The sequence below is a fragment of the Excalfactoria chinensis genome, chromosome 3 (genome assembly GCF_039878825.1).
Source record: "Excalfactoria chinensis isolate bCotChi1 chromosome 3, bCotChi1.hap2, whole genome shotgun sequence".
NCBI classification, from domain to species: domain Eukaryota; kingdom Metazoa; phylum Chordata; class Aves; order Galliformes; family Phasianidae; genus Excalfactoria; species Excalfactoria chinensis.
In genome coordinates, this window is record NC_092827.1 from 26,037,620 (window position 1) to 26,058,531 (window position 20,912).

Below are 20,912 nucleotides of genomic sequence, written 5' to 3' on the forward strand. Positions count from 1 at the left end.
ACAAATGTATGTTGTTTTTTTCCATCTAGATGTACCAGGTGTGCTGCACACTGCAGTGGCCTCCTCTGAAACACTGAGCATTATACTACTTAGCATAATCACTGATATTTAGTTTTCACAGTTCATACATGTCATGGAGCAGACCCTCATCCATTTTTCAGCACCTCTTAGTTGAAATATGGAGGACTTAAGCATCTGAAATCATGTGCTGTGATGCATTGGGATGCACACTTCCTTCTAGCTTCTCTACTAGTAAATCCTACGAAAAGCAACAATAATAATCATCAAAACCCAAAGCAAGCAAACAAACACGCACACAAAAGAAAAAGCAAAACAACAATAACAAAAAACAACCACAAAAAACAACACATTTCATTTTAAACACTATCTTCAGAGATTACCAGTATCAGCTGACTTTGTCTTAGGCAACACTTCCAGTGAATAGATGTGAAGCAGTACTAAAAAGTGTGTCAGTTGACACTATTTTCTGTTTACTAATCATATTTTATTCTCTTGGCATAGAAAAGACATCAGTAGTTGTAGGAAATTCTAGAAGCAAGTCATTGTATGTATCTGTTTCCTGAGAGTGCAGAAGTTTTGGTGTAATTTACTGTTAGTGGACAGTTGTTCACCGAACACATCAACTCAGGAAGATTTAGATGAGCAATAGCTCACACAAAGGCATTCCAAAGTACCTGCACTCAAACTGTTCTGAATCTGGAAGCCACGTTATTATGTCCTAGAGTAATAAGCTTTATTGACAGACAACAGTAGCTGGACTAAGTCGAGTTCAAAAAATTCAGGATACACTAAGGAGATGACTGTTAAATCTTTTCTTTCTTTTAAAAGCAGAACCTCAATTATCTAATGTGGTACTTGAACTTATTTCACTCTGTAATCACAGTATTTATCCTGTATTGTAAATAAATAAATAAATAATAAGCTATATATATATATATATATATATATATATATATATTTTTTAAAGATGCTTGGCTTTTTAATGTCATAGGAATTAACTCCACATCTATCAGCTTTAACGTCTGGGTTGTTAAGTTTTGCCTTTTAATCATGTTTTTGAAAAAACACTGTAGGAAAGATATGTGTTCAGCTATTTTGTCTTACGTTTGCTATCAGCATGTACAAAAGTCACCACACCTGAACTTCTTGTAACAATTTGTTGCATTACACCATTTTAATAAAGCCTCAGGAGTTACATGAGATAGTTACCTTCCACTACAGGTACCTCAGTCCTTAATAGGCTTTATCAGACCTTTCCGTTCTCCATACAGGTACGCAGAATCCTAAACCCAGAGTATTTTATGACTCTTATGTTAGAGTGTTTGTCCACCAAGTCTTTATTCTAGTATGCTCAGAAGCGCCTTTGTATTACCTTTCATTAGGTTACATAAACAAGACATCTCTCTGTCATTCTTCACAGTGGCCTTGACTTAGCAGTAATTTGGGTGCTACATCAAACAGGGACCAAATAAATCAAATAAACAAACAGAACAAAACCTACACTGTAGTCCTTTTGAAAATTCACCCAGGTTAGGAGAGATTTAACTCAGGTCCCATCCCTGCTTGCAAGGTTGGGAACCTTTCAGGAGGAATGACCTAATCTTCAAGCTTTAGAGCATTTTGAAATAAGGAAGCTTCTCATACTTCCTTTGTTCACCATTATTCCTAATCTTTCACATTAAAGCTAAACACTGACTGTATGAAAAGGGAAGATTTCTGAGTCTTACAGATCTAAAGTTATGGTTTTCAATGAAGAAAGTATATCCTACAGAAGATACTAAGTATCATCACTATGAATTTTTTTTTTTTTCATTTAAAATTGGCTAATTAGTATGTGTCTGATCCCAGTTAAGAGCCAACTGGAAGCAATATGCATTTCTCCTGTTGAGATATTTGTATCAAGTGTATTTTTAATGTTCAGACTGATATCCAATAGAAGATGTGATGAAGGTTCATTCAGGGTGCATGCTGACTCACTGGGGACAGAATGATGTGATAAATATTACTCTTATAGAAACAAGAGTTGTTAATTAGCCAGTCAGGTACACAAGATAACATCTGATCAAACAAAGAGACTTCTCCAAGGGGAAAAAAAAAAAAAAAAAAAAAAAAAAAAAATATTTAATTTAATCAAGAGGAATGGTGAGATTTTCTCCCAAATAAAAAATAAATCAATTCATTTGAAGAAAAATAGATTAGATCTTTTGAAACTCCTGGGAAGGACTTGCCAAACAAGATTTTTATGAAAACCTAATGCCATATGCAAGGCAAAGGACATAACCTGGGTCTGAACATATATGGAAAACAGAACTCTTTATAAACTGAATGTTTAGAAAATGCTGTAGAGTATCATCTGGATTAAGAATGCTGCCAACATCTTGATGTCAATAGAGCAAATTATCCATTTTATTTATTTTCCTTGTGTATTCTGTAACATTTTAAACTATGTTCCAGGACTGAATTCTTTTTTTTTTTTTTTCAAAGTACATTTAAAATACAAAGTAATATATAGAATCTGAGGATCGTCAGGGAGCTTTTAATGCTGTTGTTTTAATGTTCAGATTCCTCAGTAATTAATATGAAGTGGAACAGGAACTGTTGATTTCAAAATCTGCTTTCTTGAAGTACAGCCACAAAGTCCATGCCTTGGTTATGTTCAATGAGCACCTGCCTCAACAGGAGTCAGGGTACTCCCAGATACACAGTAGTCTGGTGGTTAGGCCATCTGGTGCAAAGTATCCATTCAAAACCTTCTGGCAGAGAAGGAAACTGAAACCGCTGAATTGCAATGTAAAACAAACTCCACTGGGCATTTTGAAGTGGTACTGTCTTTAAGATTTTGAAAAGTAGCATGTATATACCTAGCTCCAAAAGCTCTCTTCTGCATCACCAGAACAATGAGCATCATTCTAGTGTCTGATGGTTTAATATGTCTCTTCTGACATTCTCTTTTTGTGGCTTAATTTTATTCCTATATTATAGTTGGCATCTCTGGAGCCTAATTCAAAACATTGCCAGAACAGAGCAGACAAGAGGATAGGATAGAATGGGATGGGATGGGATGGGATGGGATGGGATGGGATGGGATGGGATGGGATGGGGTGGGATGGGATGGGATGGGATAGAACAGGACAAGACAGGACAGAATCAAATCGAATTGCTTGGGTTGAAAGTGCTCTTAGAGATCATCCAGTTCCAAGCCCTCTGTCATGGACAGAGTGGGAACACAATATATCAGGCTGCCCATGAGCCCATCTAGCCTTGCCTCATATGCTTCCAGGGATAGAAAATCCACAGTTTATCTGAGCTAACTGTGCCAGTGCCTCACCACTCTCTGAGTAAAAGGCTTTCACTTCACATCTTCCCTCTTCCAGTTTAAAGCAACTTCCCTTGTCCTATCACTGTCTACCCATGTATAAAAGTTAGTCTTTCTCCAGTTCATAAGCTCCCTTTAATTACTGGGAGGCCACAATAAAGCCTCCTCTAAGTCTTCTTCTCATGAAACTAGTCAAGCTCAACTCTCTCAACCGTGCTTCATAGGAGCAATGTTCCAGCCCTCTAGTCATCTTTGTGGTCTTCCTGTGGACCCACTCCGATGGCTTCACATTTCTTGTGCAGGGTGCCCCAGGTGTCATCGTTTGACACCAGGCCTGGTCCCAGTTCTTCAGGTGGGGCCTTACAGGGCCAGAGTAGAGAGGGACAATCATTTCCCTCACACTGCTGGCCACCCCTCTTTTGATACAGCCTAGAATATAGTTGGGCTTCCAAGCTGACCTCCACCTGGACACAGGAATACATAAATCCTAGACTACAACCTTCTGGCTGCAGCCTTCCAATCAATTCTATATCCATCAAAAAGTCCAGCCTTCTAATCCATATTTGTCCAATTTAGAGATAAGGATGTGGCACAGGACCATGTCAAAGGCCCTATTAGATGACATCAGTTGCCCTCCCTTTGTCCACCAATTCTCTTACTCCATCATAGATGGACACCAGATTCAATGCTCCAGTGTATCAAGATCCCTCTGCAAGGCTTCTTGTATCTCCAGAGAGTCAGCAGCACCTCCTAGTTTAGCATCATTAACAAACTTGCTGTGCAGCTGTGGGGGCAACGCTTTCCTGCATTTCCCCCAGTTTTCTGCATTAATTAGTGGGAATGTATTTGGGTGCCTAGAAACTCTATGGGTGGCTCCATCATGCTCCCACAGCTGCAAAAAGTCATTGACAACAAGTAGGGTGGATGAAGAAGTATGGTCAGCAAGGCAGGGGAGGGGATCCTGCCCCTCTGCTCTGTGCTGTGAGATCCCACCTGGAGTACTGCATCCAAATGTGGAGTCCTCAGCACAGCAGAGACATGGACCTGTTGGAGAGTGTCCACAGAAGGACCACAAAAATTATCCCAGGGATGGAACATGTCTCCTACAAGGTCAGGCCGAGAGAGCTGGGACTGTTCAGGCTGGAGAAGTCTCCAAGGTGACCTGATAGCAGCCTTTTAGTATCTGAAGTAGAGCTAAAGGAAAGAAGGGGACACACTCTTTAGCACGGTCTGTGGTGATAGAACAAAGGGAAATGGTTTCATGCTCAAAGAGAGTAGATTTAAGTTAGATGTAAGTAAAAAATCTTTTACAGTGTGGATGGTGAGGCACTGGAACAGGTTACCCAGAGAGGTGGTGGATGCCCCATCCCTGAAGACTTTCAAGGCAAGGCTAGATCAGGCCCTGGGCAACCTAATCTAGCTGTGGTGTCCCTGTTCATGACAGGGGAGTTGAATTACATGACCTTTCAGGGTCCATTTTAACTCTAAGAATTCTATGATATTTAACTTCTGCATTCGAAACATTGATAAAAATGTTGAATAGGACTTAGAACTAAGTCCTTGGGTACTCTGTTACTGAACTTCCACCAGCCAGATGCAGCTCCATTTACTATAATCCTTTGAGTTCTAGCATTGAGCCAGTTCATCACCCAGTGTAGTGTGTACTTATTTATCTCACTGTTGAACAATTTGTCCAGAAAGGTGGTGTAAGGAACAATATCAAAGGCCTTACTGAAATCCAGAAAGATTACTTCCTCTACCCTTCATCCACTAAGTAGGTGATCTTACTGTAGAAGATAAAAGTACTAAGACAAGACTTTCCAGAGATGAAACCACAATGACTATGCCTGATAATAGCCTTGTTTTTTAAGTGCCTTTCAATAGTCCCTTAGGATAATTTTCTTGATAACTTTTTCAGGGACTGGAAAAGTTACAGATAGGTCTGTAGTTTCCTGTATTTCTCTCATGCCCTTCTCGTAGGTAGATATAGTATGCAAAGAATCATACAATGGTTTGGGTTCCAACCCTCTGCTATAGGCAGGGACACCTCCCATTAGACCAGGTTGCTCAAAGCCTCATAAAGCTTGGCCTTGAATGCTTTCAGGGTGGGGGCATTCATAATTTCTCTGGACAACCTGTTCCAATGTCTCACAGTACAGGATTTCTCCCTAATATCTAGTCTAAATCTACTCTCTTCTGATTTAAAGCCATTTTTCCTCATCTCATTGCTACATGCCTTTGTAAAGAGTCCTTCCCCAGCTTTGCTATAGGACCACTTCAAGTACTGAAAGGCCACTGTATAGATAAGATCTGGATAGTGGCTCAAATTCATGCACATTTGAAACACCATTTCTAAAATGCATTTTAATATTGGTTAATTTCAGTTAGCAGAGATCTCCCCAGACTCCCACAGCCTTTGCTAAATTGCTGGGAGATATAGAACTATAACATCTGTTAATTCCTACAGCACTCTGGGTGGATACCATTTGGCCCCATGGACTTATGAGCAGTAAGCTGATACAGATGTTCCCTTACAATTGTCGTCACCATAGATGGAAAATCACTGCTCTGAGTGAAGAACAAACAAGTTCCACTTTAAGTTTTATCATGTCATCCAATCTAGAATAACATAGGATATTGCAGTAGTAACGGTGATGGAATATGAGCCTATGCTACTTCCCTTCTATTACTATTCAAATTTATTTCTCTCCCTGCTGGTCATAGCTGACCTTGAAACTTGAAATAATCATACGTCTGTACTTTTTACTGATCTTGTCATTTTTAAGTAACATTAAAGATAGTTACTACCCTGATCTAGGATTTGACATTCTTAATTTTCAGGAGAAACTTCTGAGCCCCTAATTTTTTCAAGCCCCTGGCAATATGCAGATCACAACGTATCTTTTTGCTTGGAGTTCATGTGAATAATAGTATAGTGTGAAAGATCTCACAGGTTCATCATTGAAAAAATACCAGATAGCAAAGTTTCTTTGCATCACCATAAATCTACACAAATGTTTATATAATCTGAACATATGAATATGAATGGCTTTATTGATTTGGGGGAAAATGAAAGCTAATAAATCATTTGTTGAACTCTCTCTCTATGTATATTATTATTATTTTATTTGTTCATTTATTTTGTTGCTAAATATCTGATAGTATTATCTTATAAATTTAACATGGTCAAAATTGAGAGATTTTCTGCGTATCCAGAATGTTTTTTACACTCTATACTGAAAACTTTGAGAATATGTAGTTTAACATAGCATGTGTCTACATGATTTTTTATCCAAAGTAACAAAATCTGTTATGACAACTTAAATGAAGTTTAACTGAAGATGACTTATTTCTAAATATACTCCAAGTTAAGCAATACATGCTTTCATAATGTAACATGATTCTTCTTGTCTTGGTCATTCACTGTTATCCTCTGTATCTCTCTGCGATAATAAAAGAACTTAGCAAAACTGTATTCAAATGTAAGACAGAATTAGACTAATGACTGACACTAAGTAAATGGAACATCAACAACAAGGAAGGGAGACAGCAATTTACTATGAAATCCGTAGTAGTGTTGATAAGTATGCTTCAATTCTTACAGCTTTTATGAAAATAAGACACATCTCTCTGTTGCTTCCTGTATTTTGTAGGAAATAATACAATATTGTGGAAGGAAATTTTCTCATCTGTTCTATTCACCCTTTAGGTCCACTGGCAAAGAAATCATACTTCTCATAAATCCTTAGCAGATAGGGACATGCTTTGGTAGCTTGTACACAGCAGGAGTGCCCACTCTTTACTTCTGTGCTTTGTCTGAGAGAGTGTCTACAGAGTCATAGAATCACAGAATCATAGAATTACCCAGGTTGGAAAAGACCTTGAAGATCATCAAGTCCAACTGCAGCCTAACCAGTACCCTAACTCTAAAGTCCCTCTGCTAAATCATATCCCGGAGCACCACATCCAAATGGCTCTTAAACAAATCCAGGGATGGCGATTCAACCACCTCCCTGAGAAGCCTAATCCAGTACTTAACTACCCTTTCTGTAAAGAAGTTCTTCCTAATATCCAACCTAAACTTTCCCTGGCACAACTTGAGGCCATTCCCCCTCATCCTGTCACTTGTCACCAGTGAGAAGAGACGTGCCCCACTCTCACCTTTCAGGTACGGGAAGAGAGTGATAAGGTCTCCCCTCAGCCTCCTTTTCCCCAGATGAAACAGCCCCAGCTTCCTTAGTCTCTCCTCATAGGGCTGATTCTCCAAGCCCTTCATGAGCCTCATTGCCCTTCTCTTGACCTGCTCCAGTACCTCCATGTCTTTCCTGTGCTGAGGTGCCCAAAACTGAACACAGTACTCAAGGCCTCACCAATGCCGAGTACGGTGGCAGGATGAGATAAAGCTATGAATAGGAATTCATTTCCCTCAGTTTTTTGAATGTACTATCATCAGATTCTCTCTGCAATCTTGGGAGAAGGGGAAGAATGCTTTTGCTCAAATTACCATTGATGAGACTCCCAGAAACAAACAAATGAACAAAAACAATAGCAACTACAAAATGCTGAAAAATTGAGTAGAATAGCTGAAATTTCTCCAGTATTTTATGAAAATGTGAACAGATACTGAAAGTCTGCTTTATCATGGTAGTCCAGAACATCAATTGCAGAGAACTATGCTGTAGGAGGCAGGAAACTCTTAGTAATTATTTCATACAATTTTCATCATAGTATTCCTTTAGAATTTCCTTTCCTTTTACACTCTGAAACACTTATAGTATGCTAATGTCAGGGAGACTATTGATCACAGTACAGATTATGCACACTGTTATGCCCTAAACTGCACGGACAGGAAGGATATAAAGAAAAGTAAAATATTGCCCCAAGCATTAGTACTCACTTCCATATCTTTCTTATGGATGAAACATTTGTTTAGTAGTCAAACTGACAACCAAAGGATTTTTTGTTCTTCCCTCAGATCTTATTATGTGTTGGAGATTATTAGAAAGTTAATGTAACAATCCATGCTTAAACTACAATTGCTATCATGTAAAACATATTTTTTATGGTTTAGTATATCATCTAATTTAAATCACATTGGACTAAAACTTGATTTCCAGCCCAGATGTGCATTAATTTTACATCAATAATAATGATAATAATAAGCAAACAGCATTTGTTTTTTATACATATAAAGATCAAAATTAAATTTTCAAGAATTTCTACTTTCTACACCTACAATTGCAAAGATGTTGTGGAAAAATATACAATTCAATGCCTCACGTGGAAAAGTGCCCTTAATCTTTTGGTAATTGAACTCCTCATAGAGCTTTGGTTGGAGATTCAACTCTGAAATATCCATCACTCAGCTTTTTCTTTTGACATCTTACAGATTCAGAGATAATTCGTAGAACATTTGTCATATTTTATACATATAGTCATATGCCAGTTATTTTAGTACATTCTATTATTTTTCATCTTCATGATTTAATGCTTTTTTTTTTTCTTTTAATTTGCATAGGGAAAAAAAACAACAACAACAACCTGGGACATATTGTTAATTACAGTAACAACTTCAGGGTAAACAATACTTTGGTAAACTGCAGTTTTTATGTGTTACATTATTATGCAAAGGGTTTGCATTTATCTTTTTTGTTGTTGGTAGTGTGTTTGGGGTGGTTTGTTTATCTGTTCATTAGGAAAAACTGTGGGGATAGAACAGATGTTGCCATATACTTCTGCAGGAATAAGATTGACCACAGCAGAAATTATGTATACTAAGGGTTAGGTTATGCCTTAGACATACAGACATGCACAACTTAAAAGGAAATTTCTGCAGTTTGAATTTCCTATAGCTTCCCTGAGTTTTTAAGTCCAGGGTTATAGAAGTAAACAGGTGTTGAAAGGACTTTATCTTCACTGATATGCCAGCTTGCACATCTGAACAGACACACTGGTGTAAATAATATGTTTTTCAGAAGGTCCATAAGTGGATTGTATGTCATTTACCAGGTGAACAAAAATATTGTGTGCATTTTCCCCTTCTCATAATTATTTGTCATATTTGTAGGTACAATAATGCACACACTGAAGAAGTTGGGAGAATTAAGGTTACCCCAGGAAAGCTAATGTTATAGTTTCCTAGCATCCATGTAGTCTGCTTTCTATTCTGCTTTTTAAGTAACATAATCTAATGGTATGAAAGATTTAATATCCCACTTTAGATACATATATAAATAATCAAGTAAATTACTAAAGTAAGCTGACACCATCTATGTATAGCCAGAATGTAAACTCTTTCTTTCTTCACAACTATCAAAAACCCAAGAAACTGCTTGAGGTAGACAGTGTATATAATGTGGTTAAGTCCTTTATTGAGTGGTTTTGACAGCAATGCCATAGTTAATTTTTGGTCACAACTGTGTTAAAGTAGACAGAACAATGCAATTAGTAAGACATATATATTACTAATTTTAAACAGATATGTGAAAAATGAGAAAAAAAAGCCATGATATGAGACTAAGAAAAATACTTCAAATTAAGGGAAGCATGGCTGCTAGCATGTTAAATGCGGGTTGATCAGTAGCCTTTATCAGATTGACAGATATGGCTGTGAATTATTTGGGTCTTTTATCCTAAAAAAAAGTTCATATCCTATAAGCTGCATTTCCCTTTCAATATCTGAGACAGTCATAGCATTGTTTACAGTAGTGACAATCATATATGCCATGAAGTATTGCATAATTCAGTATTAAGCAGTAAAAATGACATTTTTTCCACTGCATCACATTCAATTAAAATGTTTCTTCTGTACATCATTTGGCTATTATTTTTACTGCACAGTATTTACCCAGGTCCTCATGAGAACTAAAAAGTTTATGTCAAACTCTGACAGAGTTTTGAAAAGACTCTGGCATTTTTTTAATTGTAAGAGTTCTCTGAGACGGACATTCTCACATAGAAATTCTGGAGTTGTTTCTTTTGGGGGGATAGATTATGCCATATTAGCCATGAACCTGTGAGACTGGTTTACATACTTTGATGTTTTTTCCATTTCCCTGTTTTCCCCACTTTTACACCTGCCTAAACTGCAGAATGGCACAGGATCCGCAATGGTGAATCTGCTTCTTGGGAATTCCTCTGCTTATATCATGGGAATTCTGCCAGATTGATTAAATCATCTGTAACTCCGTGGAACAGTACAAAATTGCCATTAATGGCCATGAATCTATTTCTATATTTGCTACCTATCTTCAATTTGATAATTTTCCTTTATATAAATAGGACAAGTGTTAATACTGCCTGTCACTCCTTTATAGCTTTCTGTATAACAAGAAAAATCCACTGGAATGATAGGTGCCCTTTTGCATATTCACATAGCCCTAAACACTAGATATATATTCAAAGAAAGTCACGCCAAAAAGGAATGAAATTTCTAAATATGGATCCAATTCTGACAAGTACAGGAAGGCTGTTTTACAGAAGGGACAGATGATCATAGATGAAATATTTGATTTGAACAAGTGTAGAAATGAAATTTATGAATACAGTATAACTTTTTAAAGTCCATTTTCATTCAAATTCCATCCAAATTTCATTCTTTATTTACTTTATACCTAAAACAAAATAATGATTTTATGCTAGCAGGTCAGAATGTCCAGCATCTCTGGGTAAGTAATCATACACTTACAGTTCTGCAAGCATAAGCATCATGAAACAAATTGCAGTTACACTTTTCCACTGGATCGTGCTCATTATTCCATCTCCTTGGTGGACTTAGTAACAATCTGCACAGATTCTGTCAGCCATCATTTCAACAGACTACAAATATGCTTATAAATGAGATTTTTTTTTTTTTTTTACAACTGCATTAGTTAGAAATAGAGCTAAATCATATTTAATCACTGAATTTCATTTGTTACCTATTGAAACATAATGTTGTTGAGAATAAAAAGAAAAAAAAAAAAAAGAAAAAAAAGGAAAAAATAAAAACAAAAGATGAAAACTGTAATGCAGTAAATGTCAATATTATTCTGTCTCTGCTCCTGACATGTCAATGAATATATTATTGTTAAGTTCAATTATTACACTTTCTTCATTCTAGTGTTTGTGAAAAATCCATTTAATTTTTCAATAATATTCAAGTAATTTTACAGAATACAAAGTGTATTTGTAATTTCTAATGGTAGAGTACTACAGCGAACTGCTTAGCAAATGTTTGAATGGAATTTTACATTTGCATGAGCGGCTTGAATAACAGAATGAGTCCCTCTAAACCTGGTGGACTGCCCATGATTTATACTAATTTAAATATAATTATAATTGTAACAGATGTTTTGTTTTAAATTAAACTGATCTCTGTGGTTGTCTACCTTTTATAATTAGGTCTTGTCTAAGTCTCTGCATTGGACACCATCTGCAAGGATTTAGTGTTAACTGCATGCATTGTGTTTTCCAGCATAGGGTGAATTCAATATATGAAATCTTGTTCTCAGCATGAATAATACTATCCTTTTGTTTTAAAAACATGCCAATTTCTCTTATGCTATCGTTCTTTAATATTTAATCAGAACAGATAAATGCATTTCATTTGGCCTTGACTATATCACAACAAGATAAGAGATAGGAAAGTTAATAAAATACATTAGTTTATCCAGAAGGTAGTGCTTCAGAGTATAAAATGTGTAACAATATATATTTCAAAGTGGATGTTGATTTAGAATGTGGCTCTCCAAAAGGCACAGTTTGTAGAGGAAAGCTGATATATAACTTTAGTGGCTTGAAGAATGGTGATTTTCTCTCAATTTTCACACAGGTACTGTTTGTTTTATTTATTAGAGGACACTCTTATGAAGACAACAGTGCATAAGGGTTACATCTGTTGTTTGTTCAAAAGCTAGTGGTGCACAGTGCTGAGGTGGACTGTGGCAAACTGCATTCTGAGAGTGGACTTGGGATAACACTGTTTTTTCACGAAGACTCTTGGTATTTAGAACCACACGTGAGGATAGGTTGTTGAGGTACAAGAGGTGAAGCAAGAGTAATCTCAGTGACTGAAAATTATTGTTTCCCAACTTTGTTTCTTCCATCATTATTTTTGTGTTCTCAAGTCATTTAGTGACCTGAGGTGATATTGACAGGAATTGACAGAGCACATGCTGCTGTTGGCAGCAGAGTCCAGCAGTTGCTCCCTGGACATGAAGAAGGGGAAACAAGACGAAAGAGACCCAATTCATGTTCTCTAAACATAACATATGTAAAGATAATAGGTTTGATTTAGTTGAAACCAACCTCTTTTTCTTGTAGAAATGATTTCCCTCCCCCTTCTATTGCAGTTCAGGAAAAAAATCAGGAATGATTTTTTTGCCTCTCCCTCTCTCTTTCCTTGCCCGCACAAAGAAAACGTGGGTTGATACCATTTTTATTGTTCTGCTGGGGTGGGTTTCAGACCTCACATTAGCATATTGAATGTCTAATTGAATTCGGGGACTGTGTTAATCATCTTGTTTTCTTTAGGGCTGGTTGGTGAAAAGTGCCAGCAAATGATCTCTTTGGCTTGGGGTTAGTGTGTTGCTGCCACCCCAAGAAAAAGAAATCACAAAGGGGGAGGGAGCTTGGGAAAGGCGAGTTGACTGAGTGATGTCTGGAGGGCGAACTCGTGTGTCTCTTTGGTGATGTTGTGTGCTGCTGTACTGAAATCCACCCCTCTGCTGGAGCTAAGGCAAGAGTTGGAGGCATCTGATGCTGCCGTTTCCAGGGTGAAATTTCCAAGGCTGATCACTAAAAACAACCAAAAAAAAAAAAAAAAATCCTCAGCAAAAATAAGCATCAGAACAGAAGATCCGGCATCTCCCGGTCCAACTGGCATAACCCAGACAGGCATTTGAGAACCATCTGCCTTTAAACTATCCATGCACACGGAAAAATAAATACACATACAGAAAACAAAAAAGACTACAAGTAACGACCACCACGTTTTGTTTTTTTTTTTTTTTTTAAATAAAAGAGCCAGAAAAAGAGCTAGTATGGGGGAAAAAAAAAATGGAAGGGGGGGGTGGGGGGGGGAGAGAGAGTGTGAGAGAGAAAGCCTCCCCCTCTTCCCCCGATGAGTTTTTCGCAGTGCTCTGGTGAGGCTCGGAGGTGGCTGGCAGCGCAGGGGGCGGCTGCTGCCGCGGCTGGCGGGGCTCCGCGCAGCGCAACGCGCCGGGCCGTCAGCACCACGGCTCCGGACAGCTCCGCGCCTCCCGCTCCGCGCCCGGCGTGGGGCCGGTCCTGCCCCACGCGAAGTGCCTCGCTCTGTCCGGGGCTGCGCGGCACACCTCGCCGCTCAGCTGCATTGTCTCCTCACGGAATCGGCCGTCAGGCGTAATTACCCCCATTTTTTTTTCCCCCCTTGTTTCTCTCTCCTTTGCAGGAACGACTCTTTGGGAACCTGGTCCACCCAGGGATGTAAAACTGTGCTTACCGATGCATCCCATACGAAATGCTTATGTGATCGTCTCTCTACCTTCGCCATTTTGGCTCAGCAACCTAGAGAAATAGTAAGTAACGAAGGGGGAAAAAAAGCCTGTTCTAATGCAAAAGCAGTAGTGCGGGTTGATGGGGGGGAAGCGGAGGAGGGGGAGGGGGGCTGGTAGAGCTTTCCTCTCCGGTATATTTCAGGCGTTGCATTGAGGAATTGTTTAATATTCCAGGTAGGCTAATGTTAGTCTCCTGGTGTACACAGTGTCTCAGAGAAACAAATTCCAGATTCTGTGATATTTTCATGTTCTTTAACTCTATGTGGTTGTGTGGTTTTGGTTTTTTTGTTTGGTTTTTCTTTTTTTTTTTTTTCAGAAAAAAAATAGCCTAATGGTGATGTAAATGTGTTGGAAACTTTTGTATTGAACAGTTATCAACTTAACAAGCATTTTAAATGTTGCAAGCCTTTCCAGGGGAATGTATAGAGTGGCTTTATTATTGCTCTTGGTAGGAAAATCCTAGATACTGTAGTTAGACAGATTGCATATCTGCATTGAACATTTTCAGGAGAGATTTTCAATGTAGTCTTTGATACAGTGTAAGAAAAATAATCAAAATTTCATGTAAAAGAGTGAACATGAAGGATATCAGCAGATAGTATTTCTGAGTGTAAAAAAATAGCTGAAAAGCAAATATTTGTGAAGTTATCATGTACAGACATAATTTTATTTCCTTGGTTTAGCAAACACATGATCAGACTCTTTATTAGCAAAGTAGATCAGCTTGGAACAAAGTGTCTGAAATAAAATGTTACTTTCTGACTGAGATGTGGCCTAAAAGTATATTAGCATTATCTCTCATTTGGATGATGAAAGATATCTTGATAAAATCTAATTTGCCATACCTCCCTGAGGCTTTAAACAGATTTTTTGTAAATCAGGCACCAAATCCTTTCAAACTTGTATATATATATATTTTCCATTTTCATTAGCAAAGACCATATCTATTACAGAACATGAACACCTACACATGGAGGGAAAACCTTGCCTGACAATAGTAGCTTTCTTCATAGCAGGAAAAGCTACTTTCTTGTCAAGGTCATTTATTTATTTTTTTGTTTTATTAATAAAGAGATTTCAAACTAATAATTTCTAAATTTGAAATACTTACGATACTGTTGCCATATATATCTAGCCATTCTTTCTATATTATCAGAGGCCCAAGGAAATTAACTGTGCAAGAAAGGTAGATGGAAGTCAAAGTTATTAAAACTCAGAAAGTTTGATAATTCTTCAATAATCATGAATCAATTTCTTGGAAAAATTAGTGAAAGATCTTTAATATACTACTATTATAAATCCAACCTGTTTGTTTAATACACAGTTCCAAACATTGTTTCTCAAGACAATTTTATTTTTTTTAATTAATTTTAACTGGAGGGTATTTTAAATTTGTGTTCATGTCATAGTTTCCTATCACATCATAGTGTTACTACTTTCTTTATTTCTCAAAAAATTACGCAGGTATTCTAAGCTATTTTAAAGCTCAAAGCTCAGAGGCCTCTGAGGGTTGTATCAATAATTAAACAGATCTCAGATTTATGTATGTATAAGTTTTGGAATTCAGTTGAATTCTGCTTTATATATAACATTACTGAAACTATCTCTGATACTGTCTGATTTTATAATATTTGCTTTATTGCTTTTTTTTTTTTGCTTTTTTTTTTGTTTGTTTGTTTTTTATTTTTATTTTTTTTTATTTTGACCTGTTGTTTTAATTGATGGTGAATGGTTTCCTTCATAGTTATCTGTTGTAACCTACAGATCATGGAATCATCTGGTACACCCTCAGTAACCTTAATAGTAGGCAGTGGTCTTTCTTGTTTGGCCTTGGTCACCCTAGCAGTTGTCTATGCAGCGCTATGGAGGTATGTAATGTATTAACAAAGTTGAATGTGAATACATAGTTGTATTTAGTTGATTTAAAGTATAAAGGCACCATTAGAATAAGCATTTATTATTTAGGGGAAAGCATTTTTTTTCAGTGCTAAGTCTATTGATGTGATTGATTAGTTTTCCTCTCTTGGCCTACTAGAGCGGTACAACCAACTCATCTTTCCCCTCTTTAGCATGTATGATATTGCTTTTTTGGTGAGGTATTCATAGCACTAATGAACACTTTACTTGGTTCTTCTGTGTGCTGTATTTCATGTATGAAAATGAAGTAGCCTCAAATAGTGTGCTGGTACTGTCCAATAATGGACTTTCTTTCCATTCTAAGTTTAATACATGGAAGTATTGTCTCAAATGTGCAGAAGATAGTCATGGAGAAAACAATTTGTGATGTGGCTAATTTTGAGATCTGTGAGAAATAACACGAAGTGTTAGTGTGGAAAGTGAGAGGAAATGTCACGTAAATTAATAAGTATATGCTTTTTAAAAAATTGAACCTGGGTTTTCACTTAACTTTTTCTATAATAAAAGAAAAAAAATCTTCTTTGGTAAAGAAGAACAGGGAGAAAATAGTAGTTTTTAGAGAAAAGTAAAATCAACAAGTAAGGTTTTGCTTCTAGAAGCAGTTTGATTTTACACTTTTTGTCTCTCACTCTTTTATGGAGCCTCAGAAATTCACAGGATTAGACAGATGTATAATGTATAATAAATATAGAGTATCTAGTCACATACGTTATAATAAGTGTAAGAATTTAAATTCCTGTCTGTCAAAGCTAAGAATATTTCTGGAAGGGTATTTCCAAAGAATTTTAGTGTTATTTTTGCACTCTCTGTCATGTTTAGCACTTGGAAAGAAATACTGTCATGCTCAGTGAAGCTGGTCTTCTCCATTGTCTAACTTTCAAGCTGAGAAAACAGTGTAATGTATTATGAAGGACCTAACATGGGTTCTGCATCCCTCCAGCTGAAGAAAACTCTGATAAATCTTGGTCTTCTATCATTGAGATATGAGTACTGAGTGGCCCGTCATTTGCAGCATTAAAATTTTCATTGAACAAGTGTCTCAAAAGCATATAGTAACCAAATGTACAGAGAAGATAGCTGAGATGTATATATAATCTATTGTTTGTTATTACAAATCTGCAGGTGGGAAGAAAGTTGAAATTTTGACCCCATGCCTATGTATTTGTATTTGGAATATCTTCCCTTTTTTACCTTCCTTTCCTCTGTAATGAAGGGCTAAAACTAGTGCATTAATAGAGAAACTAAAACTCGTCCAAGCTTAAGTCAGTTTTCTGAGCTCCTCTTTGCACACTGTATTTACCCAACTAAGATCTTTTATAGGCCACAGATACTCAGTGTGGGAATCTTGCTCAGGTGAATCAAGTTGTCAGGTTGGAAAGTAGCAGCACACTGACTGTGTAGACAAAGGCACTAGACTTTCTGTATTTGTTTTCAAACACATAAACTCAGCCTTAACAGCACTATTCTATTTTTAGGAAGAAAAAAGAAAAGTCAGTTGTAGTATCAATGTTGTTCTCTCTTCCTATCTAAAAAGAAAGTAATGATGTATTACTTAAATTGTAGTTGAGCAAAAAGAACTGTGATCTATTGTATATCCATTGTTCAACATCTGTTATGGGGGCAGCATCCCTTATTATGACTTCAGGTTGTCAGCTACAGGCATACGGATCAGGAGGAGAAAGCAATTAAACTGTATCGAAAAGTATACAGCATATATAATAAAATATACTAACATGTGACTTGATCTTCAGATAACCGAGCACCCTTAACTTTCACTTACTTTAGCAATGAACATTTACTCTATTAGTGACTGTGTCAGTATGGTACATCAGTTGAAACCATCATCATTCTATTTCTATGCTCAAATATATAAAAAGCTGTGTACAGAAAAATGAGAACATTTGCATCTTGTGAGGAAGTAGGTAAGGGCATTTGTAGTTTTTCATCCTAAGTGTACTTGTAAAATGAGTATAATTAGTTGGCAAGAAAGTGTCTGCTGCTTACTGTTATAATTTAATCTTTCTGAACAAGCATTAGCTATTTTTGGCATTAGGTTTTATGAAGATGAAAATCTTATGGTATTACTACTTCTCTACATAAATTATTTTATAAAGGTGGTGTAACTTCAAAATTAATGTTATCATGATAACAACAATACACTGCAATATACATTCCTATATTATCGTCAACCAAACTGCATCTTACTTATGCATGTAGACCAGATCTTCTGTTCATGTAAATCACCCTGTGCTTCTGAAATTACCTTTGTGACTGGTTGATGCAAACTGTGGGTATTCCCAGGGATAAGTGACTGGTTGATGCAAACTGTGGGTATTCCCAGGGATAAGAAGGGAGCATGGGAAGAAACATGAATGTGTCCAAGCCCATTATTATCAGCATGATGTCAGAAAACTGTTGTCCTAGTTTTGAAAAGAACCACTGACATAAACTTTTTTTAAAAACATACAAGGGGGAATATGTAGGAAAGTATCATAGTTCTTACGTCTGATAATGTAATGGCTCACTGATACTCTGAGCAAGAGAATGCATCCTAGAGGGCCTCTCTCTAGCATTTCTAAGATTTGCATTAAAACTTTGTGTGATTTAATAGTGGCTTTCTTTTTAAAAAGGTTGTATCCTCTCATTTATTTATTTTTTATTTGAACAGGTACATCAGATCTGAAAGGTCAATAATTCTGATCAATTTCTGCCTGTCTATTATCTCATCGAATATCCTTATCCTGGTTGGACAAACTCAGACGCATAACAAGGTATGACAGATTCTGTTGCATTTGCACTTAAGTATTGATGCTTCTGTTTTATTTGTGTTTTGCTTAAAAGAATTGCATTTATTCAGTCCTTTGCTCATAGGAGTTTGCATTTTTGGTAGGCTACTAACAGACAAGGAAAAATATTTACTGTGTTTCAGTTATTTTTGCCCCTCCAGAAATCTCTTTTGGTATTGTTCCCTCTGGATAAGCCGTGCTTTCTGTGGTAGACTTGTGTGTTTTCTGAGTAAATTTCAAAGCAAAAAGTTCAAAGACTCAACATCAAAAGCACAAATTTGGATTCATTATAATAGTTGTAATAGGATTGTGCTACTTTTTTTTTTTTTTTTTTTTTTTTTTTTTGTCTTTTTATTAACACACTGGTACTCGAAAGGCAAGTGGAAATTGCTCAGAAGTTAGAGTACTACTCTTGAAAAAGTGCACAGACAGACATCATAACAAGCTATAGAACTGTTAAATCTCTGACTGATGTAGCTATAAGAAAGTAACAACCCTGCATATCTTATTTAGTGTTAGACTGCTGATTTATTAGTAATCTGTTCTCAGAGTTTCTGAACGCAGTCATCATTTGCCTCTTTCCTGCAGAGCAGGGCTGTGATAGTGTTTGAAGGAGCCACTCAGTCAGTGCCTACTGACGTTGGGCAACTTTCAGCAGTGACAGCAAATGATTGTTTAAAATTAACTGTAGCGACCTAATAGCTTGGAATATGAAATAGAATGTAACTGGAAGATAGGTCTGTAGGTAATAGAGTGGTTTTGAAGTTTGCAGGGAGCAAAAACCTGTGAAATAACTATTTAGCTCAGTGTTTTATACTGCATAATGCACTGCTCATGTTGATTTTTCTCAATATCCAGTGAAATTCCTTCATCATTCTGTTGTAATTAGAGTTTCTACTTAATCTACAATTAACCGTTTATTATTTTCAGATGAGTTCTTAGAAATTTAGCTGACAGAAGTATCATAAGCTCAATAGAAGTTATATTGCTGTACTTTGAAAAACATATCCAAAACCAAAAATTATCATTTCCAGTACAAAACTTAACAAACTTATTGAAATAAAGATATTAGTGTGTTCAACATTTTGAAATTGCTTAGAGATGCAAGCAAGCAAAATTATGATTTTGTAGAAGGAAACCACAAGACTCTCACAGACTTTGTTCAGTTAAAAAAAGTTGGATATCCACAGCTGACTCCAAAATGCCAGTAGCAGCAGAAGGCAGAAGAAAGATTTAACCTCTCTAGAATTTCCATACTAATATGCACAGTCATATATATATAGTATGTTAGTATCAATTTCAAGGCTGTATTGCCATTGTGGAATTGAGGTTTGAGTGCACCAGAATGGCTGTATTTGAGAACGTGTTCCTGAGGTATGTTGTCAGCTTTACTTAAATGCTTTACTCTGGGAACACTGAACTAAAAAACATCCTTTTTATGAATCTTAATCTCTTTGAGCTTCCTTGCTTCTGCTTGCTGAAATCCTAAAAGTGAAGAGATTATATTGAATTCTTTTTGTGAACTGCTGATCCTAAGAATAGAGATGTCCGGAGGAAATTATTGACAGGAAAACCAACATGTCACATGGTTTTTGAATATACAGATGAAAAAAAAAAAAAAAAAAAAAAAAAAAAAGACTCTAAAATACCACTATTTACTTAGCTTGTCTTCTTTCTTAGTCCATGTCTTGTTCTTGATACATGTACCACCAGGGAGCTTCTAGACAGGGAGTACCTCTGATGGATCAAATGAAGAATATGTTTTTTATATTGAAGATACTGCTTGTTATGCACCAGAAGTCTTTTTATCACTAGTTCCAGTGACCTGCGAATTTATTGTACCTCTGAGAGACTAATCTGAGAATGTACCATCAACAAAATGGCCAGCTAAAGTTAGTGTTCAGCAAAGGCTTAGACAAATTAAAGCAGTCAGACCCAGGTATGACTTCACTATGTTTGCGAATAAGGATAAGTTTTGGCATGACATGTTTTTCAATACAAGCTCTAGAATCTTTATTTTTAGTACTCAGATACAACCATAAGGAGTTAGTGTTTGGTTTTTAGTCCTTAGATATAGGTTACAATACTAACATCTGTAGGAAAAAATACATTTTCATTTTGCTGAGCTTGAAAATTAAATATGGAAATTGGAATTTTAGAAAGATCTGTGCCTCAGCTGTGGTTCAAGGTGAAAAACATTGTAGAGTTTGTTTCTGGGATTGTATTATTATTTACCACAAGTCAAAACAATTTAAGTTTTTAGGGTTTGTTTGAAAGCTTTGAGTGAAGCCTTGGAAAATACTTTATCAAGAATAATGTAATATTCAAGTAAACTTTTATAATTATTATTCTAGG

General features: G+C 36.5%; 1 protein-coding gene across 8 annotated transcripts in view; it reads left to right on the forward strand.

Moving 5' to 3' along the window:
• Nucleotides 1-20,912, forward strand: part of ADGRB3 (adhesion G protein-coupled receptor B3) — a 439,215-nt gene that overhangs the window by 329,429 nt on the left and 88,874 nt on the right. For all 8 annotated transcript variants that reach the window (XM_072331126.1, XM_072331131.1, XM_072331133.1 and 5 more), the window contains 3 exons: nt 13,749-13,875; nt 15,619-15,722; nt 18,440-18,542. In XM_072331126.1, the coding sequence (XP_072187227.1) occupies nt 13,749-13,875; nt 15,619-15,722; nt 18,440-18,542 (334 nt within the window). The remainder of the gene's footprint in view (nt 1-13,748; nt 13,876-15,618; nt 15,723-18,439; nt 18,543-20,912) is intronic.